Below are 22,523 nucleotides of genomic sequence, written 5' to 3'. Positions count from 1 at the left end.
ATTGTGAGATCACATAATCAATGGTTGGGCTTGTTATTTAAAACAAGTTTAAAAAAGAAAAAAGCTAAGACACTTACCTCTAGAGCTATGTGAAACTGTGCAAGTAGTCTCCCCCATTGATATAATATTTTTGGAGTATAGGAGATATAATAGATAGGGATGCCTGGCAAATAGATATGAAGACGAATGGCATATTTCACAGGATCCTTTCCGGGTATTTCTATCCAAAAATTGAAACATGTTTGGTAAAAAGATAACAGAAATCCGAATACACTATTTATTGTGTGATAAATTAAACTGCATATAGTATTCTCTGTAAATTAAATGTGTCTAAATTTCTTCACACACACACACACACACACACACACACACACACACACACACACACACACACACACACACACACACACACACACACACACACACACACACACACACACGAGGGGAGGATATGAAGTCCCTACAAGGGGAGGTCTTAGTAATTCCTAATAGTAGAAAATATGGAGTTGTGTAAGCTACTCTATAAGTTAGACTGCAGCAAACCCTGTTTAGTATCTTTTGGAAATTACATCTATGAAAGACATTTAACAGACATATACAATAAGTAAAGTGATACATAAGTTGAGTAGTCAGCCACCAATAGTGAGTTACTTACACAGCATATTTAAAGCTATGTTAAACCACAAAAATACAGTAATATTTTTGTAGTCTCATTGTAGTCTTTTTATGGGAACGAGATTATCTCAGTGCAGGTGAAGTTTTTACCGCTTCAGCTAATAGAGAAGTTTTTCTTACATTTTTAACATTAATTTATTTTCTAGAAGTAGCTTTATATTCCTAGTTACGAAACTTAGTTTATTTTGAACTTAGAGATTTTGTAGGTTATTACTTAGTATCAGTAAAACTTGTATCATTTGAAACTTGCCGCCACTGTGCAGTGATGATGATTTTTTGTGACGCGAAAACAGTAAGGTTATAGTGTGCCCCATTATGTAGTATTGATATGGAATAGCGTGATATATATCTCAAACTTGATAGCATAAGGTATAATGAAAAATTAGATAGGGTAATACATAGCACTGCATAGGAATCTGTTAGCTTATATAGTATTGGCAATTAATCAATTAAATTTATAAATCCTTTTAATTTTTATTGTTAATTAAATTATATTTAAACAGAAATCATATCCCAGACTAGAGCAGCAAAGCAACTTGGGCAAAAATAGCTGTGGTTTGCAGGAGAACCGTAAGGGACGATTCTCCAATGCATCACAGTCTAAAAAGATGTGCATGCAAAATGCAACATGTTTGTGGATCTTTCTTGAACAGGATATGATCTAGCCATGGAGGATGTCTTTGTGTGTGTGTGCTAGGTACAGAGAATATGATGAAATAAGGGATCAACTCAGCATTATGATGGGCATCTATGAGAGCTTGAAGAGTTGGGTAGATGCCCTCGAAGGAATTAAAATGGGGGGCACATCAAGATCTCAGCTGCCCAACTCAATGCCAGAGTTCGCTCTTGTGTACCAGGCAACAGAGCGGCAGTCTTCAGGGGAGAATGCACTGGTCCCACAGGAGGTAGTTACTGTCAGTGACTCAATTGTCAGGGAAATATATTGTGCAAAAAGGATAGGTGGAATAGGAGCAGGGTATGTCTGCCAGGGGCAAAAGTTGATGACGTTGTAGAGAACATATCTTTTAAGGGAATAAAAGGTGATATCGTTGTACACATTGGCACTAATGATATTAAGTATAGGAGATCTGCAGATTTACTTAGCAAGGCTTTTATGGATTTATTGGATGATTGTTTTCTATAGCAGCATATTAGACAGGCAACAAGAGGGTGTGATCTGATTATCAGCAGTTTTTTATTATCAAATTCATGCATTAAGAATTTACAGATAAAGGAACCACTAGGTGGCAGGGATCACAGTGTACTGATGTGGGATTTACTTAAAGATGTAATTACACTACCATCAGGGATAAAGGGAAAGGTTTTTGCTTTCGTAAAGGTAACTACAGTAGTCTTAGAGATTTTTTAAGGTGTAAACAGTGGGAACAACTGATGATGTTACCAACAGCAAATTCTAAATGGGAAGCACTGAAGGAAGTAATTTTGGAAGTTACTAGGCTTTTTGTTCCAACTAAGAATTACTGTTCTAGGTTTAGGCTCAAATGAATGTCAGATGAACTAATGAGACTTTTGGAAGAGATGAAAAATGCATGGGATGCACATAAATTAGCAGGTGACACAGAAACCTATAGTCACAAAATAATTCTTAAGTTCTAAAACTGGGTCTGGAAAATTTGTGCAGATGGGTTGAGAAGTGGCAACTGAAGTTTAACATTGACAAATGCAAAGTACTGCATATGGGCAGCAGTAACCCCAGAGAAATGTACCAACTGGGTAGTGTAACACTACCAACTGGGTAGTGTTACACTCAGGTTAGTGGAGAATGAAAGAGAAGTGGAGGTAACTGTGCAGTCAGATATGAAATTTTCTGGGCAATGCAGACATGCTCAGTGTAGGTCATGGGAGATACAAGCTAGTCTGTAATCTAGTCACAAAAGAGGTTATTAAGTGAAGGCAGATTATGAGAATTCGTTGGCAAAGGATGCAAAGAAAAACAGCAAAGACTTGTTTACTTATATAAACAATAAAAGGAAGTGGATGAATCAAACTGGTCCACTTGATATCAATGGTTTTACTGTAGATGATCATTTGATAGCTGCCAAATTAAATGAGTATTTTGCATCTACATTCACACATGAGGAGTTAATCAAGGAGGAGAGGACCAGATGTTTATCAAACTCTAACAAGGAGTTAAATGACTTTGTTATAAATGAGAGCAAAGTGGAGGAGAAATTGTTGACATAATAAGAAAGGCACCTGGGGTTGATGGGATCTATCCAGTTATATTAAAGGAGGTAGCAAAGGAAGTAAGCAAACCCTTAGCCATAATTATGAGGGCGTTCTTAGACTCATGAGAGTTCCCCACGGACTGCAGATGTGTAAATGTACTTCCAATTCAGAAAGGAGGATCAAAGGGTGATACGAGTAATTACAGACCTGTTAGTTTGACTTCTGTTCCAGGGAAAATAATGGAGTCACTGGTTAAAGAAGCATTGCAGAATCATCTAGACAAGACAGCAGTAATAATTCAGACCCAGCATGGGTTTGTTAAGGGGAAGTCTTGTCTGACCAATCTGATTGGATACTATGACATGGTTACAAAGGAACAGGTTTTGCAACCTGTTCCTTTGTAACCATGATATCATATCATTTTGATATACTTGGACTTCAGAAAGCTTTTGATACTGTAGCACATGGAAGACTACTGTACAAATTGGAGCAGTATCGCATTAAGGGCAAGTTGCTACAATGGATAAAAGGATGGTTCAGTGGGAGAAGAGAGAGAGTGGTAATCAATGGATACTGCTCCACGTGCACAAATGTTATTAGTGGTGTCCCTTAGGGTTCAGTGTTGGTTCCATTGTTGTTTTGCATATTTATCAATGATATTGATGAAGGTATATCAAGCTTAATGTCAAAGTTTGCAGATGATACAAAGTTGGCAGGGTTGTTAGGGATACTACTGACGCTATGCTGCTGCAACAAGATCTGGAAAGGTTGAGCAGATGTGCCGAGAGGTGACAAATGAAGTTTAACATTGTCAAATGTCAAGTACTACATATGAGAAACAGTAACCCCAGAGCAACATATCAACTCTGTGGTACTACACTGACAGTGGTAGAGAATGAAAAGGACCTGGGGGTGGTTGTGCAGGCAGATATGGAGTTTTCTGAGTGCAGACAGGCTACAAGAGTAGCTCATGATGTCTTGTCAATGATATACAGGAATTTTTCTAGCAGGGATAAGGAGGTGATTATTCCCTTGTATAAGGCAATGGTCAGAAAACAACAATGGACCCAACACTGAAGTGAGTACAGAGAAGGGCAACAAGATTAGTGAATGGAACAAAGGGTTGCTCTTACAAAGAAAGGCTTAAGTTTTGCAAATTACAGTGTCTGGAGACTAGGCACTGGCGAGGTGATCTGATAGAGGTGTATAATGCCTTGAATGGTTTGAGCATGCTCAATGCCTATGGGATTCTTTCTCTTGCTCAGAATAATCACCTGAGAGGGCATCAATTCAATTTGAGGAAAGACAGATGTAGGATAGATGTGTGGAAATCTGCGTTTAGCCAGGGAGTAGTTGGTCCGTGAAACAGACTTCCATCCCTTGTTGTGTAAGTTGATAGCCTAAATAAATTTAAGTCTCAGCTGGATAGGTATTTCGAACGAACGGAGGGGTAAAATGGGAGTGGTTTTTTTTTTTTTTGGCTGATGCGGCATAAGCTTGCTTTCTTGCGTCATATGCCTCTACTAATACTAATGCTAATGCTAATGAAGGGTATTGTGTGAAGAAAGATAAACATTACACAAGGTGTTTGCCTTTTCCTATTCCTTCCTGTTACTTTAAATTCCAAAGTTATAGAAAGCCTCAACCTGCTTAGGTTGGCCACAAATAAAAATAATTTTTTTTCAATTATCACACACAGGGCAAATAATGCTGTCTTCAGATAAACTGTTAAAGAAAAACTCTTACCTTGAAAATTCGTATAGACACATCTTGACAGAATTGTTTTTAAATCTACTACTAAACAACGGAGAACCTTCCAACAAGGTAATATGAAAACAGCTGTAAGCCTAATAGTTATTATTATTAGCCATATGGTGCAAGGAAGCCTGGGGCTTATGCCGCCCAGTCCAAAAAAATAAATAAATTTCCGAGTTACCCTGAGAGAGAGAGAGAGAGAGAGAGAGAGAGAGAGAGAGAGAGAGAGAGAGAGAGAGAGAAGTAAAAAGGAATCAGCAAGACAGAAAAGAATAATGATATCCAGCTCAGGACCCTGGGTGTGCCAAGCCCATACTCACCAGATGTGAGCCCCTTGGGCAATAATCTGATTTGCTTAAAGTTCACTTAACAAACATAAAATAGGCCATTAATCTATTTCCTTTTCTTCAGAAGTAACCTTAACTCTTTTAGAACAACATTATCACTTTGATAATCCTTGGCAACTACAATGAAGTTACCAAAATCAGCCTTTTAAACTTCATTACCATATATTACTTCATATTTTTCACCATTACATTTTTCCCCAATATAGTATTTTGTTGTCAAGTTCTCATGCTCTCAAATGCAACACTTGAAACAGCAGGTGGTAAAAATAAATCAGAGCTCTCTCTCTCTCTCTCTTTCTATGCAACACTGACATACCACACAAAGTGAGCTAATAGTTACAGACAGAAAAACTATGAGAACCTTTGGCTGTATTTCCTTGCATTAGCAATTAGCCAACTCTCTAAGATCAAATGAATTCTAAATACAGTAAACATGCAGTAGAGTATCAGTTCTGCTGCTGTAACAGTTGCTTATCAGTTGGATGCATTACTATTGTCCATGTTCACCAGCCTGTCAAGCTGCTTGTTTTTTATTGTAATAGTGTGCACTAAGACAAGACTGCATAGTTTATTACAAGAGATTTTATTAGAAAAAAATTATGCGTAATATAATATTGTAAGATTACATATAAAAACAAATTACACACAAAAACATTCATACAATAACTAGAGACAAGAATAAATTACACACTAAAACATACATAAAATGAAATATTAAAAATATTGTGCTGCCATTACTTTTTGAATAACCCTTGTAAGATCTGCATTTTTATTATTTTCCATATTAACTCTCTTATTTAACAAATCAGTTTCCATGTTAATTACAAATAATCATACATCTGCACACACACAAATATAATATAAGTAAATTCAAGTAATATAACTTCTCTTCACACACAATCCTGCTAATTTCAAGTCATAGCAAAAAAAAACTTGTTCACACAGGACACATCATTCCTTTAAGCTGAAGTATTGAAGAGCCAATTCTGTTCAACATAAAGTAATTTCAAGCTCACATTGAAATGGTTATGATATATTGTGCAGTTCTCAAACTTACCATTATTACTTGGGACATCTTTGGTCACTGAAGACAAGTCTTCCAAAGCCCACACACTATTAAATAAATTAGGCACTAGAAGAGGAACAGCTAAGCCTTTGATATGAACATGTTGCAGAACTTTGTGTATGGAATCTTGAAATTAAAAGTATATACTGTATTTATTTTAACATTGTATTTATATTCTTCCTATTTAAAGAAAGGATATAAACTTCATTTTATTGTGTTTAAAAAAGGAAGAATATAAATTTCATTTCTATATGTAAATGTGGCAGAGAAAAGTGCAGCACATACTGTGGCAAATATGATAATTTAAAAGTTTCAAGTAATATCTCTTATATACATTATTCTCCCTGATTTAAAAAATTGACAAGTAATTCCACAGCTGCTGAAGCTTCAGTAACTATATAAATTTAATATTTCATACATATTTAGAAGGAAAATGCATAGGATGATTATAAATTATCAAGGAGGAGTCAGATTGATTATGAGAAGTCTTTAGCTAAGAATGAAGAAGTGATGTGAATACCAAAAATATACCATATTATAAATGGGAGCTAAATGGTTCTGTGATAATAAATGAACAGGAAATTGAAGAGAAATTCTTGAGGTTAAAATTAAATAAAGCACCTAGGAGTGATGGAATTTTTACAATTATATTAAAAGAAGCAGCAAGAGAGGTAAGCAAATCTTTCTTAACCTCTCTTGCTGCTATAAGGGGAGGTGTGCAAATGTATCACCAATTCACAAAGGTGGTTCAAAAGGTGACACAAGTAACTATACACCTGTTAGTTTAACTTGTGTTGTGGGGGAAAATAATGGAGTCACTGGTTAAAGAAGCATTGCAGAATCATCTAGACAAGACTGCAGTAATAGTTAAGACACAGCATGGGTTTGTTAAAGGGAGGTCTTGTCTGACCAATTTCATTGGATACTTACTATGATGTGATCACAGAGGAACTGGATGCAAAAAATAATTTTGATATCATATACTTGGATTTCAGGAAAGCTTTTCATACTGTTGCACATGGAAAACTGCTGTATAAACTGGAACGGTAAGTTACTACAACGGATAAATGGATGGCTGAGTGGGAGACGACAGAGAGTCAATCAATGGACACTGCTTTTCATGAACAAATGTTATTAGTGGAGTTCCCCAGGGTTCGGTGCTGGGCCCATCGTTGTTTTGTGTAATTATTAATGATATTGATGAAGGTATATTAGGCTTGATGTCCAAGTTTGCAGATGATACAAAGGCTGGCAGAGTTGTTAACGACAGTAAAGCCAGTATCTTCAAAAAGGCCTACAAGGTTGGGAAAGTTCATATTCATAATAACTACACTCAACACCAACCATGCAATTAAATAATATTTAATTTTAAAATATAAAATAATCTTCTTCTTCAAGAGGAGTGTTTCCATTTACAATGGGTTTCCTCAGCCTACAAGTTATTTCTTGTTAGGAATTTTTTCCTGCCATAAAGTGCGGTTCAAGGTGTCTTGGTCGGTTAAGCCTTGGGCTGTCATGCACTCCCGTACTCCATCCATCGATGTCCTCCTAGGTCTTCCTCTTCTCCTTCTTCCAGGAGGTATCCATTCCAGGATAGCCTTTGGATATCTGTTTTCTTGCATCTGTTTTACATGTCCATACCATGTTAGACGCTTTTCTCTGATGGTGTCAATAATAGTCTTTTTCACTTCCATTTTTTCCCATATGTCTTAATTCCGTTTTCTGTCTCTTCTAGAAGTTCCTGCTGAGCGTCTCCAAAAATCCATTTCTGTGGAGAGCAATTTGTTTTCCGCTCGCCTATTCAATGTCCAGGTTTCCGCTCCATACAATAGAAGACTTTGTACAATCATTTGAAATATAAGTTTCTTTGTTTTATGTAGGATATTTTTGCTCCACAGAACAGAGTTTAACATGCCGATAGCTTTTCTGCCGTCTGTAATTCTCTTATTGATCTCTGCTTGGGATGATCCATCACTTTGTAAGATTGATCCCAAATATTTGAATTTATCAACTTGTTTGATTTTAAAACCTGCAATATTTAGAACGTGTCCTGGCCCTGAAGACAACATTTCAGTCTTGCTAAAATTGATTTTTAGACCCCATTGTTCATATTCCTCAAACAATTGACGACATGCATACTTTGCATCTTCTAAGTCTTGTGCTATCACCACCTGCAAAATCGTCTGCAAAAAGTAAATTGTGAATATAGGTGTTCTTATTAATCGGCAATCCCATTTTATTACATTTTTTTGACCAGGATCTTAGGCAGATGTCGATATAAATTTTGAAAATATAAAATATAAATTTATAAAAATATAAAATATAAAATATGTACATGTAAAATAAATAAAAACTGGTCTATTTACAATAATAAAAGCGTTAAGCATTAAGATGCTGTAACTAAAATCCTTCAAATAGTAAAATACTAAAATACCAGTAACCGTAGCTTTCGGAAGCGACCGCCTCCTTTCTCAACAGCGTATTACTATTGTACAGCACATTCTTAAGTAGCAAGGCCACGGCACTCACACACGTGGTTCCACAGGAACATGATCGGTATTCCCCACCTGCATATTGGGACCGGAAATGGCTCGGGAGCGTGTCGTACAGAACCGATCGTCCCGTCAGAGGACAACGGCCTCAAAAAGGGAATGTAAACGCACACCCCTATCTCTATTAATAACATTATTAGATGCACTAATTCGCAAGTTCTCGAGCCACTTGCGTTCCCAGAACCCATGCGCATGGTCCACAATGACTGCACCTTCTGAGGATATCTGGTATTACTTCTCCCAAAAATGCTCCGCCACAGCAGACTTCCCATAATTCATGGTCTTTATAGCATTCATGTGCTCCCCCAGATGATCCTTAAACCGCCGCCCCGTCTTATAAAGGCAGATCCATGGTAATTTTGGATAAAGAGGATTATCATAAAAAAGCCTTAGATCTTTTAGAAGGACACCACTACATATAAGGTCACCCGGAAAAACCCATTAGTTGGTCTAGAATGGTAGGTTAATAGAATTATACAGCGTTGGGAGAAGGCAGGAAAGATATCCAAGGAGGTTTTTTGGTCTTAGAATGCAGCAGGGTGCCGGCTGCCCAAGTTTTACGGTCTCCAGAAGACAAACAAAGTGGGTGTTCCACTTAGACCGATTGTGTCTTTTGTAGGTAGCCCCACCCATTCCCTGTTGAGATTTTTAGCCAGGCTGATTGCCCCTATAGTGGGACGTTCTAGTTTTGTTATTAAGGACAGTAAGGATTTTGTGGGTTTTGTGAAAGATCAGATTATAGGGGAAGGTGAGATTATGATCTCATTTGATGTAGTTTTCCTGTTTACATGTATCCCCATTAAGCATGGGGTCCAATGTGTAAGAATGGCTCTGGAGAAGGATGATACTTTAAGTACAAGGTCTCTTTTAAATATTGATGACATTTGTAAGGATGTGGAGTTTTGCCTTTCCAGTACTGCTATGGTTTTTCAAGATATTATGTATAAGCAGGTCCATGGCACAGCCATGGGTTCCCCCATTAGTGCCATTGTAGCTAATCTAGCCATGGAGGAACTAGAAAATAGGATTTTTGATGGGTTGGAATTCCCCATTCGTAAATGGAAAAGGTACGTGAATGACATGTTTACCATTATACAGAAGGGGAAGGAAGGTGAAGTGCTTAATAGCTTCTCCCCTTTCATTCAATTTACCTCGGAGGTGGAAGCAGCTGGAACCCTCCCGTTCCTTGATGTATTATTGGTGGTTAGAGAAGGTTTTAGGCTTAGAACTGAAGTTTATAGAAAGCCTATGTGCCGGAGTCAGTACACTCATTATAAAGTAAAAAAAAGTAAAGTGCAGCCATTATCAACCCACTGCAGGGTGGAAGCCTCCTCAACAATTCATGTTGAGGGAAATGGACCATAATCTGCCACGCTGGTCCAGTGCGGGTTGGCAGATCGACCGTATTCAGCAGTCAGGGGCTTGAACCCCGGTCTACTCAAAGAGCGTGTGCTACTGCACTCCCGCTCCTGCCCACTCGGCTACACTCATTATAGCTCAGCACAAACTAACCAACACAAGAATAGTGTGGCCAAGGCATTATTGGATAGGGTTGGGTCCCACTGCAGTACTCCTGAGGTTAGGGAAAAGGAAATTAGTAGAGTCACAGCAGACCTCAGAAATTGCGGCTACCCCCCAGAGGGTCTTGGACAAATACATTAGAGGGATGGTGTCCAATGCTAGTGAAACCGTCTGCACCAACCACCACTGCATACATTCCCTACTATCCAGGCCTTACTGAACGTATTGCACAAGCATTACGTGAGTTTCAGACCCGCTGTGTGCAGCTTCCGGGACGGAGGTTGCACACAGTGGTGTCCCAAGTTAAAGACCCCATAACAAAACAGGCTAGTAGTGGGGTAGTATATGAGATTAAGTGTCCAGATTGTGGGGATTGTTATGTTGGTGAGATGGGGCAGCGGTTCAAGGATCATCTGGGGGAGCACATGAATGGTATAAAGACCACGAATTATGGGAAGTCTGCTGTGGCGGAGAATTTCTGGGAGAAGCAACACCAGATATCCCCAGAAGGTGCGGTCATTGTGGACCATGCGCATGGGTTCTGGGAACGCAAGTGGCTTGAGAGCTTGTGAATCAGTGCATCTAATAACATTATTAATAGAGATAGGGGTGTGCATTTGCACTCCCTTTTTGAGGCCATTGTCCTCCGACGGGATGATCGGTTCTGTATGACACACTCCTGAGCCATTTCCGGTCCCAGTACACAGGAGGGGAATACCGATCATGTTCCTGTGGAACCACGTGTGTGAGTGCTGTGGGCCTGCTACTTAAGGATTGCTGTACAATAGTAATACACTGTTGAGAAAGAAGGCGGTCGCTTCTGAAAGCTACGGTTACCGGTATTTTAGTATTTGAAGGATTTTAGTTACAGCATCTTAATGCATAACACTTTTATTATTGTAAATAGACCAGTTTTTATTTATTTTACATGTACATATTTTATATTTTATATTTTTATATTTTAAAATTAAATATTATTTAATTGCATGGTTGGTGTTGAGTGTAGTTATTATGAATAGTAAAGACAGTGTGCTACTCCAACTGAGGGCCTCCGTAGCCGAGTGGTCAGGGGCAGAAGTGCAGTAGCACATGCTCTTTGAATAGACTAGGGTTCAAGCCCCTGACTGCTAAATATGGTCGATCTGCTAACCCGCACTGGACCAGCATGGCAGATTATAGTCCAATTCCGTCAGCATGAATTGTTGAGGAGGCTTCCATCCTGCAGTGGGCTGATAATGGCTGCAGTTTATCTTTTTTACTTCAACTGGATCTAGATAAGTTGGGCAAATGGGCTAAGAAGTGGCAAATGAAGTTTAACATTGGCAAATGCAAAGTACTGCATATGGGTAGCAATAACCCAAGAGAAACGTACCAACTGTGTGTTACTACACTCAGGGAAGTGGAAAGTGAAAAAGACCTGGGGTAATTGTGCAGTCAGATATGAAGTTTGCCGAGCAGTGCAGACGGGCTGCTAGGACAGATCATGGTGTCTTGTCAATGATATACAGGAATTTTGCTAGCAGGGAAAAGGAGATGATTATCCCATTGTACAAGGCAATGGTCAGGCTACACCTTGGTACCGTGTACAGGTCTGGAGGCCTCATTTTAGGAAGGATGTAGAGTTGCTAGAACGAGTACAAAGAAGGGTAACAAGATTGGTGAGGGGAACAAAGGGGTGCTCTTAAGTTCTGCAAATGCAGAACTTAAGCCTGGAGAGTAGGTGCATGCGAGGTGATCTGATTGAGATGTATAAGGCCTTGAATAGGTTCATCAAGCTGAATGTTGATGGGATTCTTCCTCTTGCTCAGATTAAGAACCTGAGGGGGCATAGATTCAAATTGAGGAAGACAGTTGTAGAATAGATGTGGAGAAATTTGCTTATAGCCAGTGGGTAGTTGATTGAGCTGGACATGCATTTGGAATGAATGGGCAGGTTTTTTTTTTTTGGCTGATGCTGCATAAGCTTGCTTTCTTGCATCATACGCCTCTACTAATATTAATGCTAATGCTAATAAGCAAACAATTAAAGAGCATCCTTGGATTCAGCGGGAGGTTCCAACAGACTGTAGATATGCAAAGAGGGCAGAGACAGGATCAAATAGTGAAGTGAGTAATTACAGACCTGTAATTTTGACTTCTGCCCTGGGAAAATAATGGGTCAGTGGTTAAAGAAGTACAGCAGGATCATCTCCATTTGGCATAAGACAGGAATATGGTTACAGGGAATTCACAGCTAATGGATACACTAAGGGGAGACTTTGCTTGATCTCCCTCTAATGTATCCATGATATAACCCCAGGGGCTCACATCTGGTGAGTATGGGCTTGGCTTACCCAGGGTCCTGAGCTGGATATCATCATTCTTCTCTTTCTTGCGATTCCCTTCTATTTCTGTCTCTCTCTCTCTCTTTCTCTTTCTCTCCCCCTCCTCACTTGCAGGATAACTCAGGAATTTTTTTTTTTTTTTTTGGCTGGTGTAGCATAAGCCTCAGGCTTCCTTGCTCCATATGGCTAATAATAATAATAATATGAATTCTTAAGGTATCAGCATTAGTTCCTATAACACAGTAACATATGAAATGGATGCAAAAAAAAAATAATTTTAACATTACATCAGTAAAGCTTTTGAAGCATCAATATGAAAAATCATGTGAAAATAGGTAGTTTGAACAAATTTAAAAAAGGATTAGACAAGTTATTAGAGATGATGGAAAGATGGAGGGTATTTTTTTTTTTTGGCCTTTTTTTAACCTTAGTTCATTCTGTATAAGGTTGCTCCCTTGCATAATTTTCCACTACTAATAACTACATGTACACTAATGCCAGAAGCACAGTAAATAAATTTCATAAATTTGAAGTACTGGTTAAGTCATCATACGTGGACATTGTATGGATATCAGAGATGTATTGTCATTCACACATTTTTTATTTTTTTTGGTAGTTGTTGGCGCATAAGCTTCTGTGGCCATAATGCACCTCCCAAGGTTTTTGCAATACTTTGATCCAAGCCCGAGGCGGGAATCGAACCTGCAACCTTTGGGTTGCCAGGCAGGCACTTTACCCACCCGGCTAGCCCGGTCGGCTTCATTCACACATAAGGGATGCATAATTTGAATATGAGTAATAAAATGTGTATAAAAAGGCCAAAACAGAACAGGAGGAAGGGAGGGGCTTATGCTCTTAGTTAAGAAGCATATAAAAATCTAAGTGCATCGTGTGACACAGGTAGCCAGTGCAACACTATGGAATTGATTCCATTTGGCATAAGACAAGCAGTGGAAAACGAAAATGAGAGTAGGAGTGTATTATAAGCTTAATGACTGTAAAACATATAACGAACAACTATACAGAGAAACAGAATGAGCCAGTAAATCAGAATGTCTTATAATGGGAGATTTTAGCTTTCCAGATATCAACTGGAAATTGTGGATTAGTCAATCAAACAACAGCAAACTCTTTATCTATTATCAACTGCAATATTTTGGCCATTAAGAATCAACAGATAAAAGAACCACTTAGTGGCATTTATCACAACGTATTGATGTTGGATTTACTTAAAGATGTAACTATCATCAAAGGTAAAGAGACAGGTTTTTGCTTTTGTAAAGGTAGTAGTAGTAGTAGTAGTAGTGGCATGTGATGCAAGAAAGCAAATGTATGAGCTTATGCAGCATCAGCCAACAAAAAAAAAAAAAAAAAAAAATCACACCATTTCCTCCAAATGCCTGTCCAGTTCCTCCTTAAATTTATTCAACCTATCGATGTCCACAACGACAGATGGAAGTTTGTTCCAGCAATTAACCACCTGCTGGCTAAAGGCAAATTTCCACACATCTAATCTACATCTGTCTTTTCTTAATTTGAATTTATGCCCCCTTAGGTTCGTAATCTGAACAAGTGGAAGGATCCCATCAGAATTCAGCGTGCTCAACCCATTCAAGGCCTTATATACACCTCAATCAGATCACCGTGCAGGTGCCTAGTCTCCAGCCACTGCAATTTGCAGAACTTAAGCCTCTCTTGGTAAGAGGATCCCTTCATTCCCCTCACCAATCTTGTTGCCCTTCTCTGTACACGCTCAAGTAAATCTACATCCTTCCTAAAATGAGGCCTCCAGACCTGTACGCAGTACTCAAGGCGTGGCCTGACCATTGCCTTATACAGAGGGATAATCACCTCCTTTTCCCTGCTAGCAAAATTCCTATATATATCATTGACAAAACCCCATGACCTGCCCTGGCAGCCTGTCTGCATTGCTCAGAAAACTTCATATCTGCCTGCACAATTACTCCCAGGTCTTTTTCATTTTCTACCACCTTAAGTGTAGTTCCACACAGTTGGTACGTTTCTCTGGGGTTACTTCTACCCATATGCAGTACTTTGCATTTGTGAAGGTTAAACTTCAGTTGCCACTTCTTAGCCCATCTGCTCAAATTATCTAGATCCTGTTGCAGTAGCACACTGCCATTACTGTCATTAACAACCCTGCCAACCTTTGTATCATCTGCAAACTTCGACATTAAGCCTGATATACCTTCATCAATATCATAGATAAATATACAAAACAACAGTGGACCTAACACCGAACCCTGTGGGACTCCACTAATAACATTAGTCCAAGAAGAGCAGCACCCATTGATTACCACCCTCTGTCTTCTCCCACTCAACCATCCTTTTATCCATTGTAGCAACTTACCCTTAATACCATTCTGCTCCAATTTGTACAATAGTCTTCCATGCGCAACAGTGTCAAAAGCTTTCCTGAAATCCAAATATATGATATCAAAATTATTTTTTTGCATCCAGTTCCTTTGTAACCACATCATAATATCCTATCAAATTTGTCAGACAAGACTTTCCCTTAACAAACCCATGCTGTGTCTGAATTATTGCTGCAGTCTTGTCTAGATGATCCTGCAATGCATCTTTAACCAGCAACTCCATTATTTTACCCGGAACAGAAGTTAAACTAACTGGTCTGTAATTACTCGTGTCACCCTTCGATCCCCCTTTGTGAATTGGGGATACATTTGCACATCTCGAGTCCGTGGGAACCTCCCCTGAGTCCAAGGATGCTCTCATAATTATGGGTAAGGGTTTGCTCAGTTGCTTTGCCGCCTCCTTTAATATAACTGGATAGATCCCATCCACCCCAGGTGACTGCAGTGATCTCAGACAGTTTTTTATTCTATATAGTGTGACCAACTGATGATGTTACCTACGGCAAATCCTAAGTGAGAAGCATTCAAGGAAGAAATCATAGAAACTAGCTAGGCTTTTTACCTCAGTGGATGACAAATGTAATAAAGGATTAGACAAGTTATGGCACAAAATAAAAATACATGGGATGCATATTAGTTATCAGGTGATACAGAAGCCTATGGTACATATAAGCTAGTCTGTAATCAAGTCACAAAGAAGGTTCGGGAAGCTAAGACAGATTATGAAAGGTCTCTGGTAAGGAATGCAAAGAAGAGCAGCAATGACTTCTTTATTAATGTAAACACTAGAAGAAATGGAATTAATCACATTGGTCCACTAGATGTGAATGGTTTAACTGTTGATGATCCTGCTCAAGTTGATGACACACTAAACAGATATTCTGCATCCACATTCCCACATGAAGAATTCTTCAGGGAAGAAGAAGACACCAGAAGTTTATCAAACTCTAACAGAGCTAAATGATTTTGTGATAACTGAGAGGAAAGTGGAAGAGAAATTGTTAAAGCTAAACATAAAAAAGGTGCTGGGGTGGGTGGAATCTATTCAATTATGTAAAGGGAGGCAGCAAACAAGGTAAGCAAACCCTTAGCTATAATTTATTCAAGGATTCAAGGGAAGTAAGTCCCTGTGGACTGAAGATGTGTAAATATATCCTCAATTCACAAAAGGGAAAAACAGGTGACATGAATAATTACCGACCTGATAGCTTGACTTCTGTTCCAGGGAAAATAATGGAGTTGTTGGTTAAAGAAATAATGCAAGACCATTTAGACAAGAATGCAGTTATATTATAATCACAGCATGAATTTGTTAAGGGATGAACTTGTCTGACCAATCTGCCTAGATACTATGATGCAGTAACAAAGGAATTGTATGCAAAAAATAATTTTGATACCATATACATGTACTTGGATTTTGGATTTTTGACATCATATATTTGATACTGTTGCACATAAACTGTACAGACTGACTGCTGTACAAATTAGAGCAGTGTGGCATTAAAGGCAAGTTACTGCTATGGATAAAGGGATGGTTGAGTGGGAGAAGACAGAGAGTGGTTATCAACGGACACTGTTCTCTGTGGGTTAATGTTATTAGTAGATTCCCCAGGGTGCAGTGCTGTGCCCATGTTATTTTCTATATTTATTAAGGATATTGATGATCGTATATCAGGCTTAGTGTCTAAGTTTGCAGATGATACAAAGGTTAACAAAGTGGTTAATGACAGTAATTAAGGTAAGCTACTGCAACAAGATCTTAAAAAAATTAGGCAGACGGGCTGTGAAATGATAGTTCACATTTTTTAACGTTGACAAATGATGCTTCTACAGACGGTTAAGCAGTAATCTCAGATTAATGCACCATGATGTTATCTACAGCAACATACTTAGTGTAAAATGAAAAGGACCTAGAGGTAACTGTACAGTCAGATATAAAGATCTAGTCCAGCCAGGCAGCCAGGATAGCCCATAGAGTTTGCCAATGATATACAAGAATCTTGCTAGCAGGGATAAGGAGGTGTTTATCCCACTGTATAAAGAAATTTTTTTTTTTTTTTTTATGTGAACCCCAAACACGAGAGGTATTAGAACCTATAGTACTTAGTACCGTGCTTGGGTTGGAGGTTGAGAAGACGAAAGAAGATATTTGTTGACATTGGACTTGAACTTCTGTAGATTGTAATTTTCAGGAAATACGTATGAAGGAAGGTTGTTCCAGAAAACGGCAGTTGAATGAATAAATGAGGAAGATGAAAAGTTGGTTCTGTGGGTTTGAAGTTGGACAGTAAATGGATGTTGGCTGGTGGCGGCACGTGTTTGGACTGTTTTGAAAGAGAGAGAGCGGGAATTATAGAAGCCAATTCAGAAGAACAGTGCCCATGGAAGTATCTGTAAAAGAGGCATGCAGCAGAAACAGTGCGTCTATGAGAAAGCGAGTGGAGAGACTCTGTTAGAGATGAGTCATTAATTAACTTAACTGCCCTCTTCTGAATGGAATCAAGAAGCCTGAGAGAGGTTTTGGGGGCACCACCCCAAATGTGGGAATAATATTCCATGGCAGGGCGGATTTGCGATTTATACAGAGTGAGCAGCTGTTTGGAAGAAAAATAATGCCGAGAGCGAAAGAGAAAACCAAGTTTTTTAGATGCAGAGGAAGCAATATTTGTAATGTGCTTGTGCCAAGAGAGATTAGAAGTCAGGGTAATCCCCAAAAGAGATATATCCTTTTGCCTAGAAATCGGAGTGTCACTAAAGATAAGCATAGGAGCAGAAGAATCCTTTTTGCGAGATATAAGACAAGACTGAGTTTTAGAAGGGTTGAAATCAACTAAGTTGTCTTTGCCCCACTGGAGAATTACCTGAAGATCGGCATTTAAGGAATTGGTAGCAGATTTTCGAGAAATTGAAGCTGATTGAGCAGGACAAGATTTCTCAAAACGGAAAGTTGAATGCAATGTGCTATCATCGGAACTATGGATAGGATTTCCAGTCAATGGAAGAAGGTCATTGATATACAAGAGGAAAAGAGTGGGGGAAAGAACTGAACCTTGGGGGACACCAGCATTAGTGGAGAAGTTAGAAGACAGACAGCCATCTACCATCACCCTCAGTGAGCGATCAGAGAGAAAACTGGATAACCAATTACTAAAAACAGTTGGCAAACCATAAGATGGAAGCTTGTTTAGAAGACCTTTATGCCAAACACGATCAAAAGCCTTTGAGATGTCAAGAGCAACTACTTGTGTTTTACCGAACCTTTCCATTGAAGTAGTCCATAAATGGGTAACATAAGCCAGGATATCACCAGTGGATCGACACTGACGGAATCCATACTGGTGATCGTTGATCAGACGGAAGGTTTCTAGGTAGTTTAAGAGTTGGCGGTTAATTGATTTCTCCATTACTTTAGAAAGAGTAGAAGTAACTGCAATGGGACGATAATTGGATGGGAGGGATTTGTCACCCTTTTTAGGAACTGGCTGGATATGAGCAAATTTCCAAGCAGAAGGAAAAACACCTTTGGAATAAGAAAGTGAAAAAAGGCGGCAAAGAATAGGAGTAAGTTCAGGAGCACAGATTTTGAGAACAAGTGGAGAAATACCATCAGGACCTGGAGCTTTCTTAGCATCAAGATTCATCAAAATTCTTCTGATATCCTTTTGACGGAAGACCACAGGAGGCATTGAATGGACCATGTTGGGAATGGTGGGAGGTGTTTTACCAAGTTCATTAATACATGAGCTGGAAGAAAAATGGGATGCTAGCAGGTCAGCTTTATCCTTGGCTGAAGTGACAACAGAACCATCTGGTTTGGACAGAGGTGGAAGCAGAGATAGGCAAAAGTTGCGGCCAATAGCTTTGGCAAGAGTCCAGAATGCTCGGCTACCATTAGGGCAAGAAGCAAGTTTTCTACTCTTAGCCTGTTCAAACTCTAGTTTGGACTGATTAATAACTGCTTTACAATTGTTGCGAGCTTTGGTGTAGGCAGAAAATGAAACTGAAGAATTAGAAACAAGCCAATTACGATACGCAACGTTCTTCTCTTGAACAGCCTTAGCACATTTATTGGAAAACCAAGGTTTAGATAAAGGACGAGATTTTAAAGTGGAGTGTGGGATAAAGGATTCCATTCCTGCAAGAATAATTTCACTGACACGATCTGAGCAAACGTTGACATCAAGAGTTTTGAAATAGTAATCCGACCAAGGAAAAGAAGAAAAGAAGTCTCGCAGGTCATCCCATTTTGCATTCTTGTAATGCCAAACAACACGAGGTTGGGAAAGGCCATGAGATAAAGGTTCCATTGGAGAAGAGACAATCACCAAGTTGTGATCTGAAGTGCCTAAAGGACCTCTCACTTCGACCGTGTACTTAGAAGGGTTGTTTGTGAGAAAAAGATCAAGCGTATTGGCTGTATGATTCGGATTGTCCGGTATTCTTGTAGGTAAATGAACAATCTGTGCTAGGTCATTAGTAATTGCAAAAGCCTCAGCATCTCGACCTGCTGGGTCGGTGTTACTAGAAAACGGAAGCCAGCTGGAGTTGTGAACGTTAAAATCACCAAGGAAAATTACCTCACTGTTAGGAAAGTTGGACTGGAGAAAGTCAAGTTGCAACGAGAGGAAGTCAAAGAGCTCCAAGTGATTAGTGGAGTTGGGAGAACGGTAGAGACAACAGATGAATTTGACACAATGAGGTAGAGAGATTTTAAGCCAGAGAAAATCAAAGAGAGGAGATTCCAAATTGCCAAGTCTCTGACAGGGAATATCAGAACGGACATATGCACAAGTACCACCTTTGAGGCGAAAGGAATCATACAGCGAATAATTTGGGCATCTGAGATGAGTAGTAGTTGAATCAACCGATAACTGAGATTCTGTCAGAAAAAGTACATGTGGTTTGGCAGACTGCAAGTGGAAATGGACATCGTTGAGATTAGAATTGAGACCACGTATATTTGTGAAATGAATTAGGAAGTCCTTGGGAGGTTTAGATCTTTTCACAGATAAGCTTGTTCTATTAGTTTGACAATTCGTGGTGTATTCGATAGTAAGAAAAAGTGGGTGGGACATGCTGTATGAAGTAATGAAATTTTTGGATATGGCGTACATGTGGTAAGAATATACCCAGATCCTTGACATAACGTGGCCTCGACAATGCTCCCCGCATACACACTACTCGGACTCCCTCCAGTCACTATCTGGCAGAGTAGAGGTAGCAAGATTATACACTAGCTGATCCGGAAGCCTCCTAGAGAGTTACCAATAGGTTCGGTCTGGTGTACTAACTAGCGGCCAGCCTGCGAAAACCGTTTTAGAGCTGTACCCTCGAAATGTAAGGAATATTGGATCTCGCCACGACGTTCATCATAACCTCAAAAGTCATCAATCATACTGCATGATGGAAGAGATAGGGAAGGGTTGACCGGAACTTAGCTCTAGAGACTAAACATGGGTTCCACCACTTCAAGCCTCCAATAAGCAAAGTGGTGGTATTTCACCGGTTGATGAGAGTCATCTACCACCCAGAAGTAGTTAAGCCACATCTTGAATATTGCATACAGATTTTAGGCCTCATGTTAGGTAGGATGTGGATCTGATAGAATGGGTATAGAGGACAGTGAGACTAGCGAGAGGAACAAAAGGGTACTCTTATCAAGAAAGGCTTCAGTTCTGCAAATTGCAGCATTTCAAGCCTAGGCAAGGTAATCTGATTGAGGTGTTCAAGGCTCTGAATGGATTGAGCAAACCCAATTGACAGCATTCTTCATCTTACACAGACTACATACATGGGGGGGGGGCAAAATTCAAATTGAGGAAGGATGGTGCAGGATCAATATCTTGAAGTTTACCTTCAGCCAGTAGGTAGTTGAATTTGGAACAAGCTTCCATCTGCTGTTGTGGAAGTTGGTTGTTTGAATAAATTCAAGGAAGGGCTACACAAACTATTGGAGCAGATAGACAGGTGATGTGGGAAGTTTTTTTTTTTGACTTCCCATATCACCCATCAGAAAGGAAGCACATGCTGTATATGGTTGCTTTCTTGCATCACCTGCCACTAAATCTTGATTTTAAGTAAGTAGTGAAACATTAAAAAAAAAAACTAACATTAATTGTTATTATGTTGAAATTATACATTGAAACAGGTGACTTATTATTAATTTTTACTTCAATGAATACCACATAAGATTATAAACATTACATAAACAGAACAGTATTAACAAATTACATAAAGGATAATAGAATATAACGAAAATCATAAAACAGCATATCTTATAACATTAAGATTACTTTAAAATCCATTATATTATTGACTACCCAAATAATGTTAATAAGGTCAAGGAAAGGATCAATATTCAATTTATTAAAAATGAATAAGGCATTTAATATAGGGCTTTAATTAAATAATTAAATATTAAGTAAATTAATGAAATATGAGTGAAAAAAAATCAAGAATTTTCTTTCTATGAAAACTAATTAGAATGCACTGGAAAGACTGATAAACGCGAATCTAAAAATTGTTGCTGAATCAGATGTGGGCAAGACAACTGTAAAAAACTGGAAAAAAATGTTAAAAAATCTAGAATGATTGTGCACCGTTTGATTCACAAAGGGTAGTTCAGTTCTCTTTCCACTACTAGTATAGTATCTAACAGATGCCACTTTTGTAAAATTTTTTCATTTTCTTTTTTAAATTTGTAATAAAATCAAATCCACCTATGTACCTTTGCCCACCAATATTCTCTAAATGGATAGAGCAGCAATATTTTCTGTTTTCATTATGATACGCTATGAATTACAAAACAATTTTTTGCTTGGCATTTATCAGATGCTAGGCAAGAAAAGTGGGTATTTTTTCTAGGAAATTCCCAAGTGGTATTTGTCCATGATAAGTGTCTCATTTAGCTGTAGAGTTTCATTGGCTAAATGCAAAGAGCTGACAAAAATACAGATATTGATGTTACATCTGCCAGATGCCTTGCAAGCATCTACATTTCAACCTTTTGACCTTGAAAATTCTTAAAAAATATAATGAAATCTTTTTTTATTATTACTGTTGGTATCTTTCATTTATTTTTGTATATATTTTATATTAGGTTTACCAGATCATAATTAACAGATCACTGCTTTGAATTTGCTAAAAAAAAAAAGCTAAAAATTAATTTTTTATAACTTAAACAAAAAGGGGTGTCTTATAGATGCCACATAAGTGTCATTGTTAAGTTGAAAGCATGAGTGATGGAAAGGTTAAAGAAACCAAAATTAAAGAAAGTAGATAATGTATTATGGCTGTGGTTTATATAAGAGAGATATCACAGGAATCCAATCAGCAGACCCATAAAAGCAGCATCAAAAAATAGGATGTGGTCTTAGATCAAAAGGCTGCCAAAGCAGAAAGTTTTACAGAAAGTGACTTATGGCTTGGATATTAGAAAACATGTCTTGGTATTCCATGATAACATCCATGTTATCATGGAGAGATTATCTGCTGATTAGCCTGCTACTCAAAAATTTATAGATTTAAGGTCATTTATCAACAAAGAAAAACCAATTGGAGAACAACTCTAGAATATGGACAAAAATAAAATAAATTATAAGATATTAAATACAAAAACAACAGAGGGAGAGAGAGAGAGAGAGAAGCAGGGCAAGAGAAGGAGTGAGCAAGAATCTTGGTAGCCAAATGTCGCAATG

The 22,523-nt window shown here is 38.5% G+C and overlaps 1 protein-coding gene across 1 annotated transcript in view; it reads right to left on the bottom strand.

Annotated features, from left to right (window-relative positions):
- The window catches only part of LOC150086973 (hydroxylysine kinase), a 202,293-nt gene that overhangs the window by 45,502 nt on the left and 134,268 nt on the right, over nucleotides 1–22,523 (bottom strand). Inside the window, exons 7-8 of the mRNA XM_090372341.1 lie at nucleotides 6,025–6,159; nucleotides 78–220 (exon numbers count right to left, since the gene is read on the bottom strand). Of these exons, the coding sequence (XP_090228467.1) occupies nucleotides 78–220; nucleotides 6,025–6,159 (278 nt within the window). The remainder of the gene's footprint in view (nucleotides 1–77; nucleotides 221–6,024; nucleotides 6,160–22,523) is intronic.

Source organism: Mastigoproctus giganteus, chromosome 4, assembly GCF_048544385.1.
Source record: "Mastigoproctus giganteus isolate SK-2022 chromosome 4, ASM4854438v1, whole genome shotgun sequence".
NCBI classification, from domain to species: domain Eukaryota; kingdom Metazoa; phylum Arthropoda; class Arachnida; order Uropygi; family Thelyphonidae; genus Mastigoproctus; species Mastigoproctus giganteus.
Note: the sequence above shows the minus strand (reverse complement) of the source record. Positions and strands in the feature narration are given on the sequence as shown.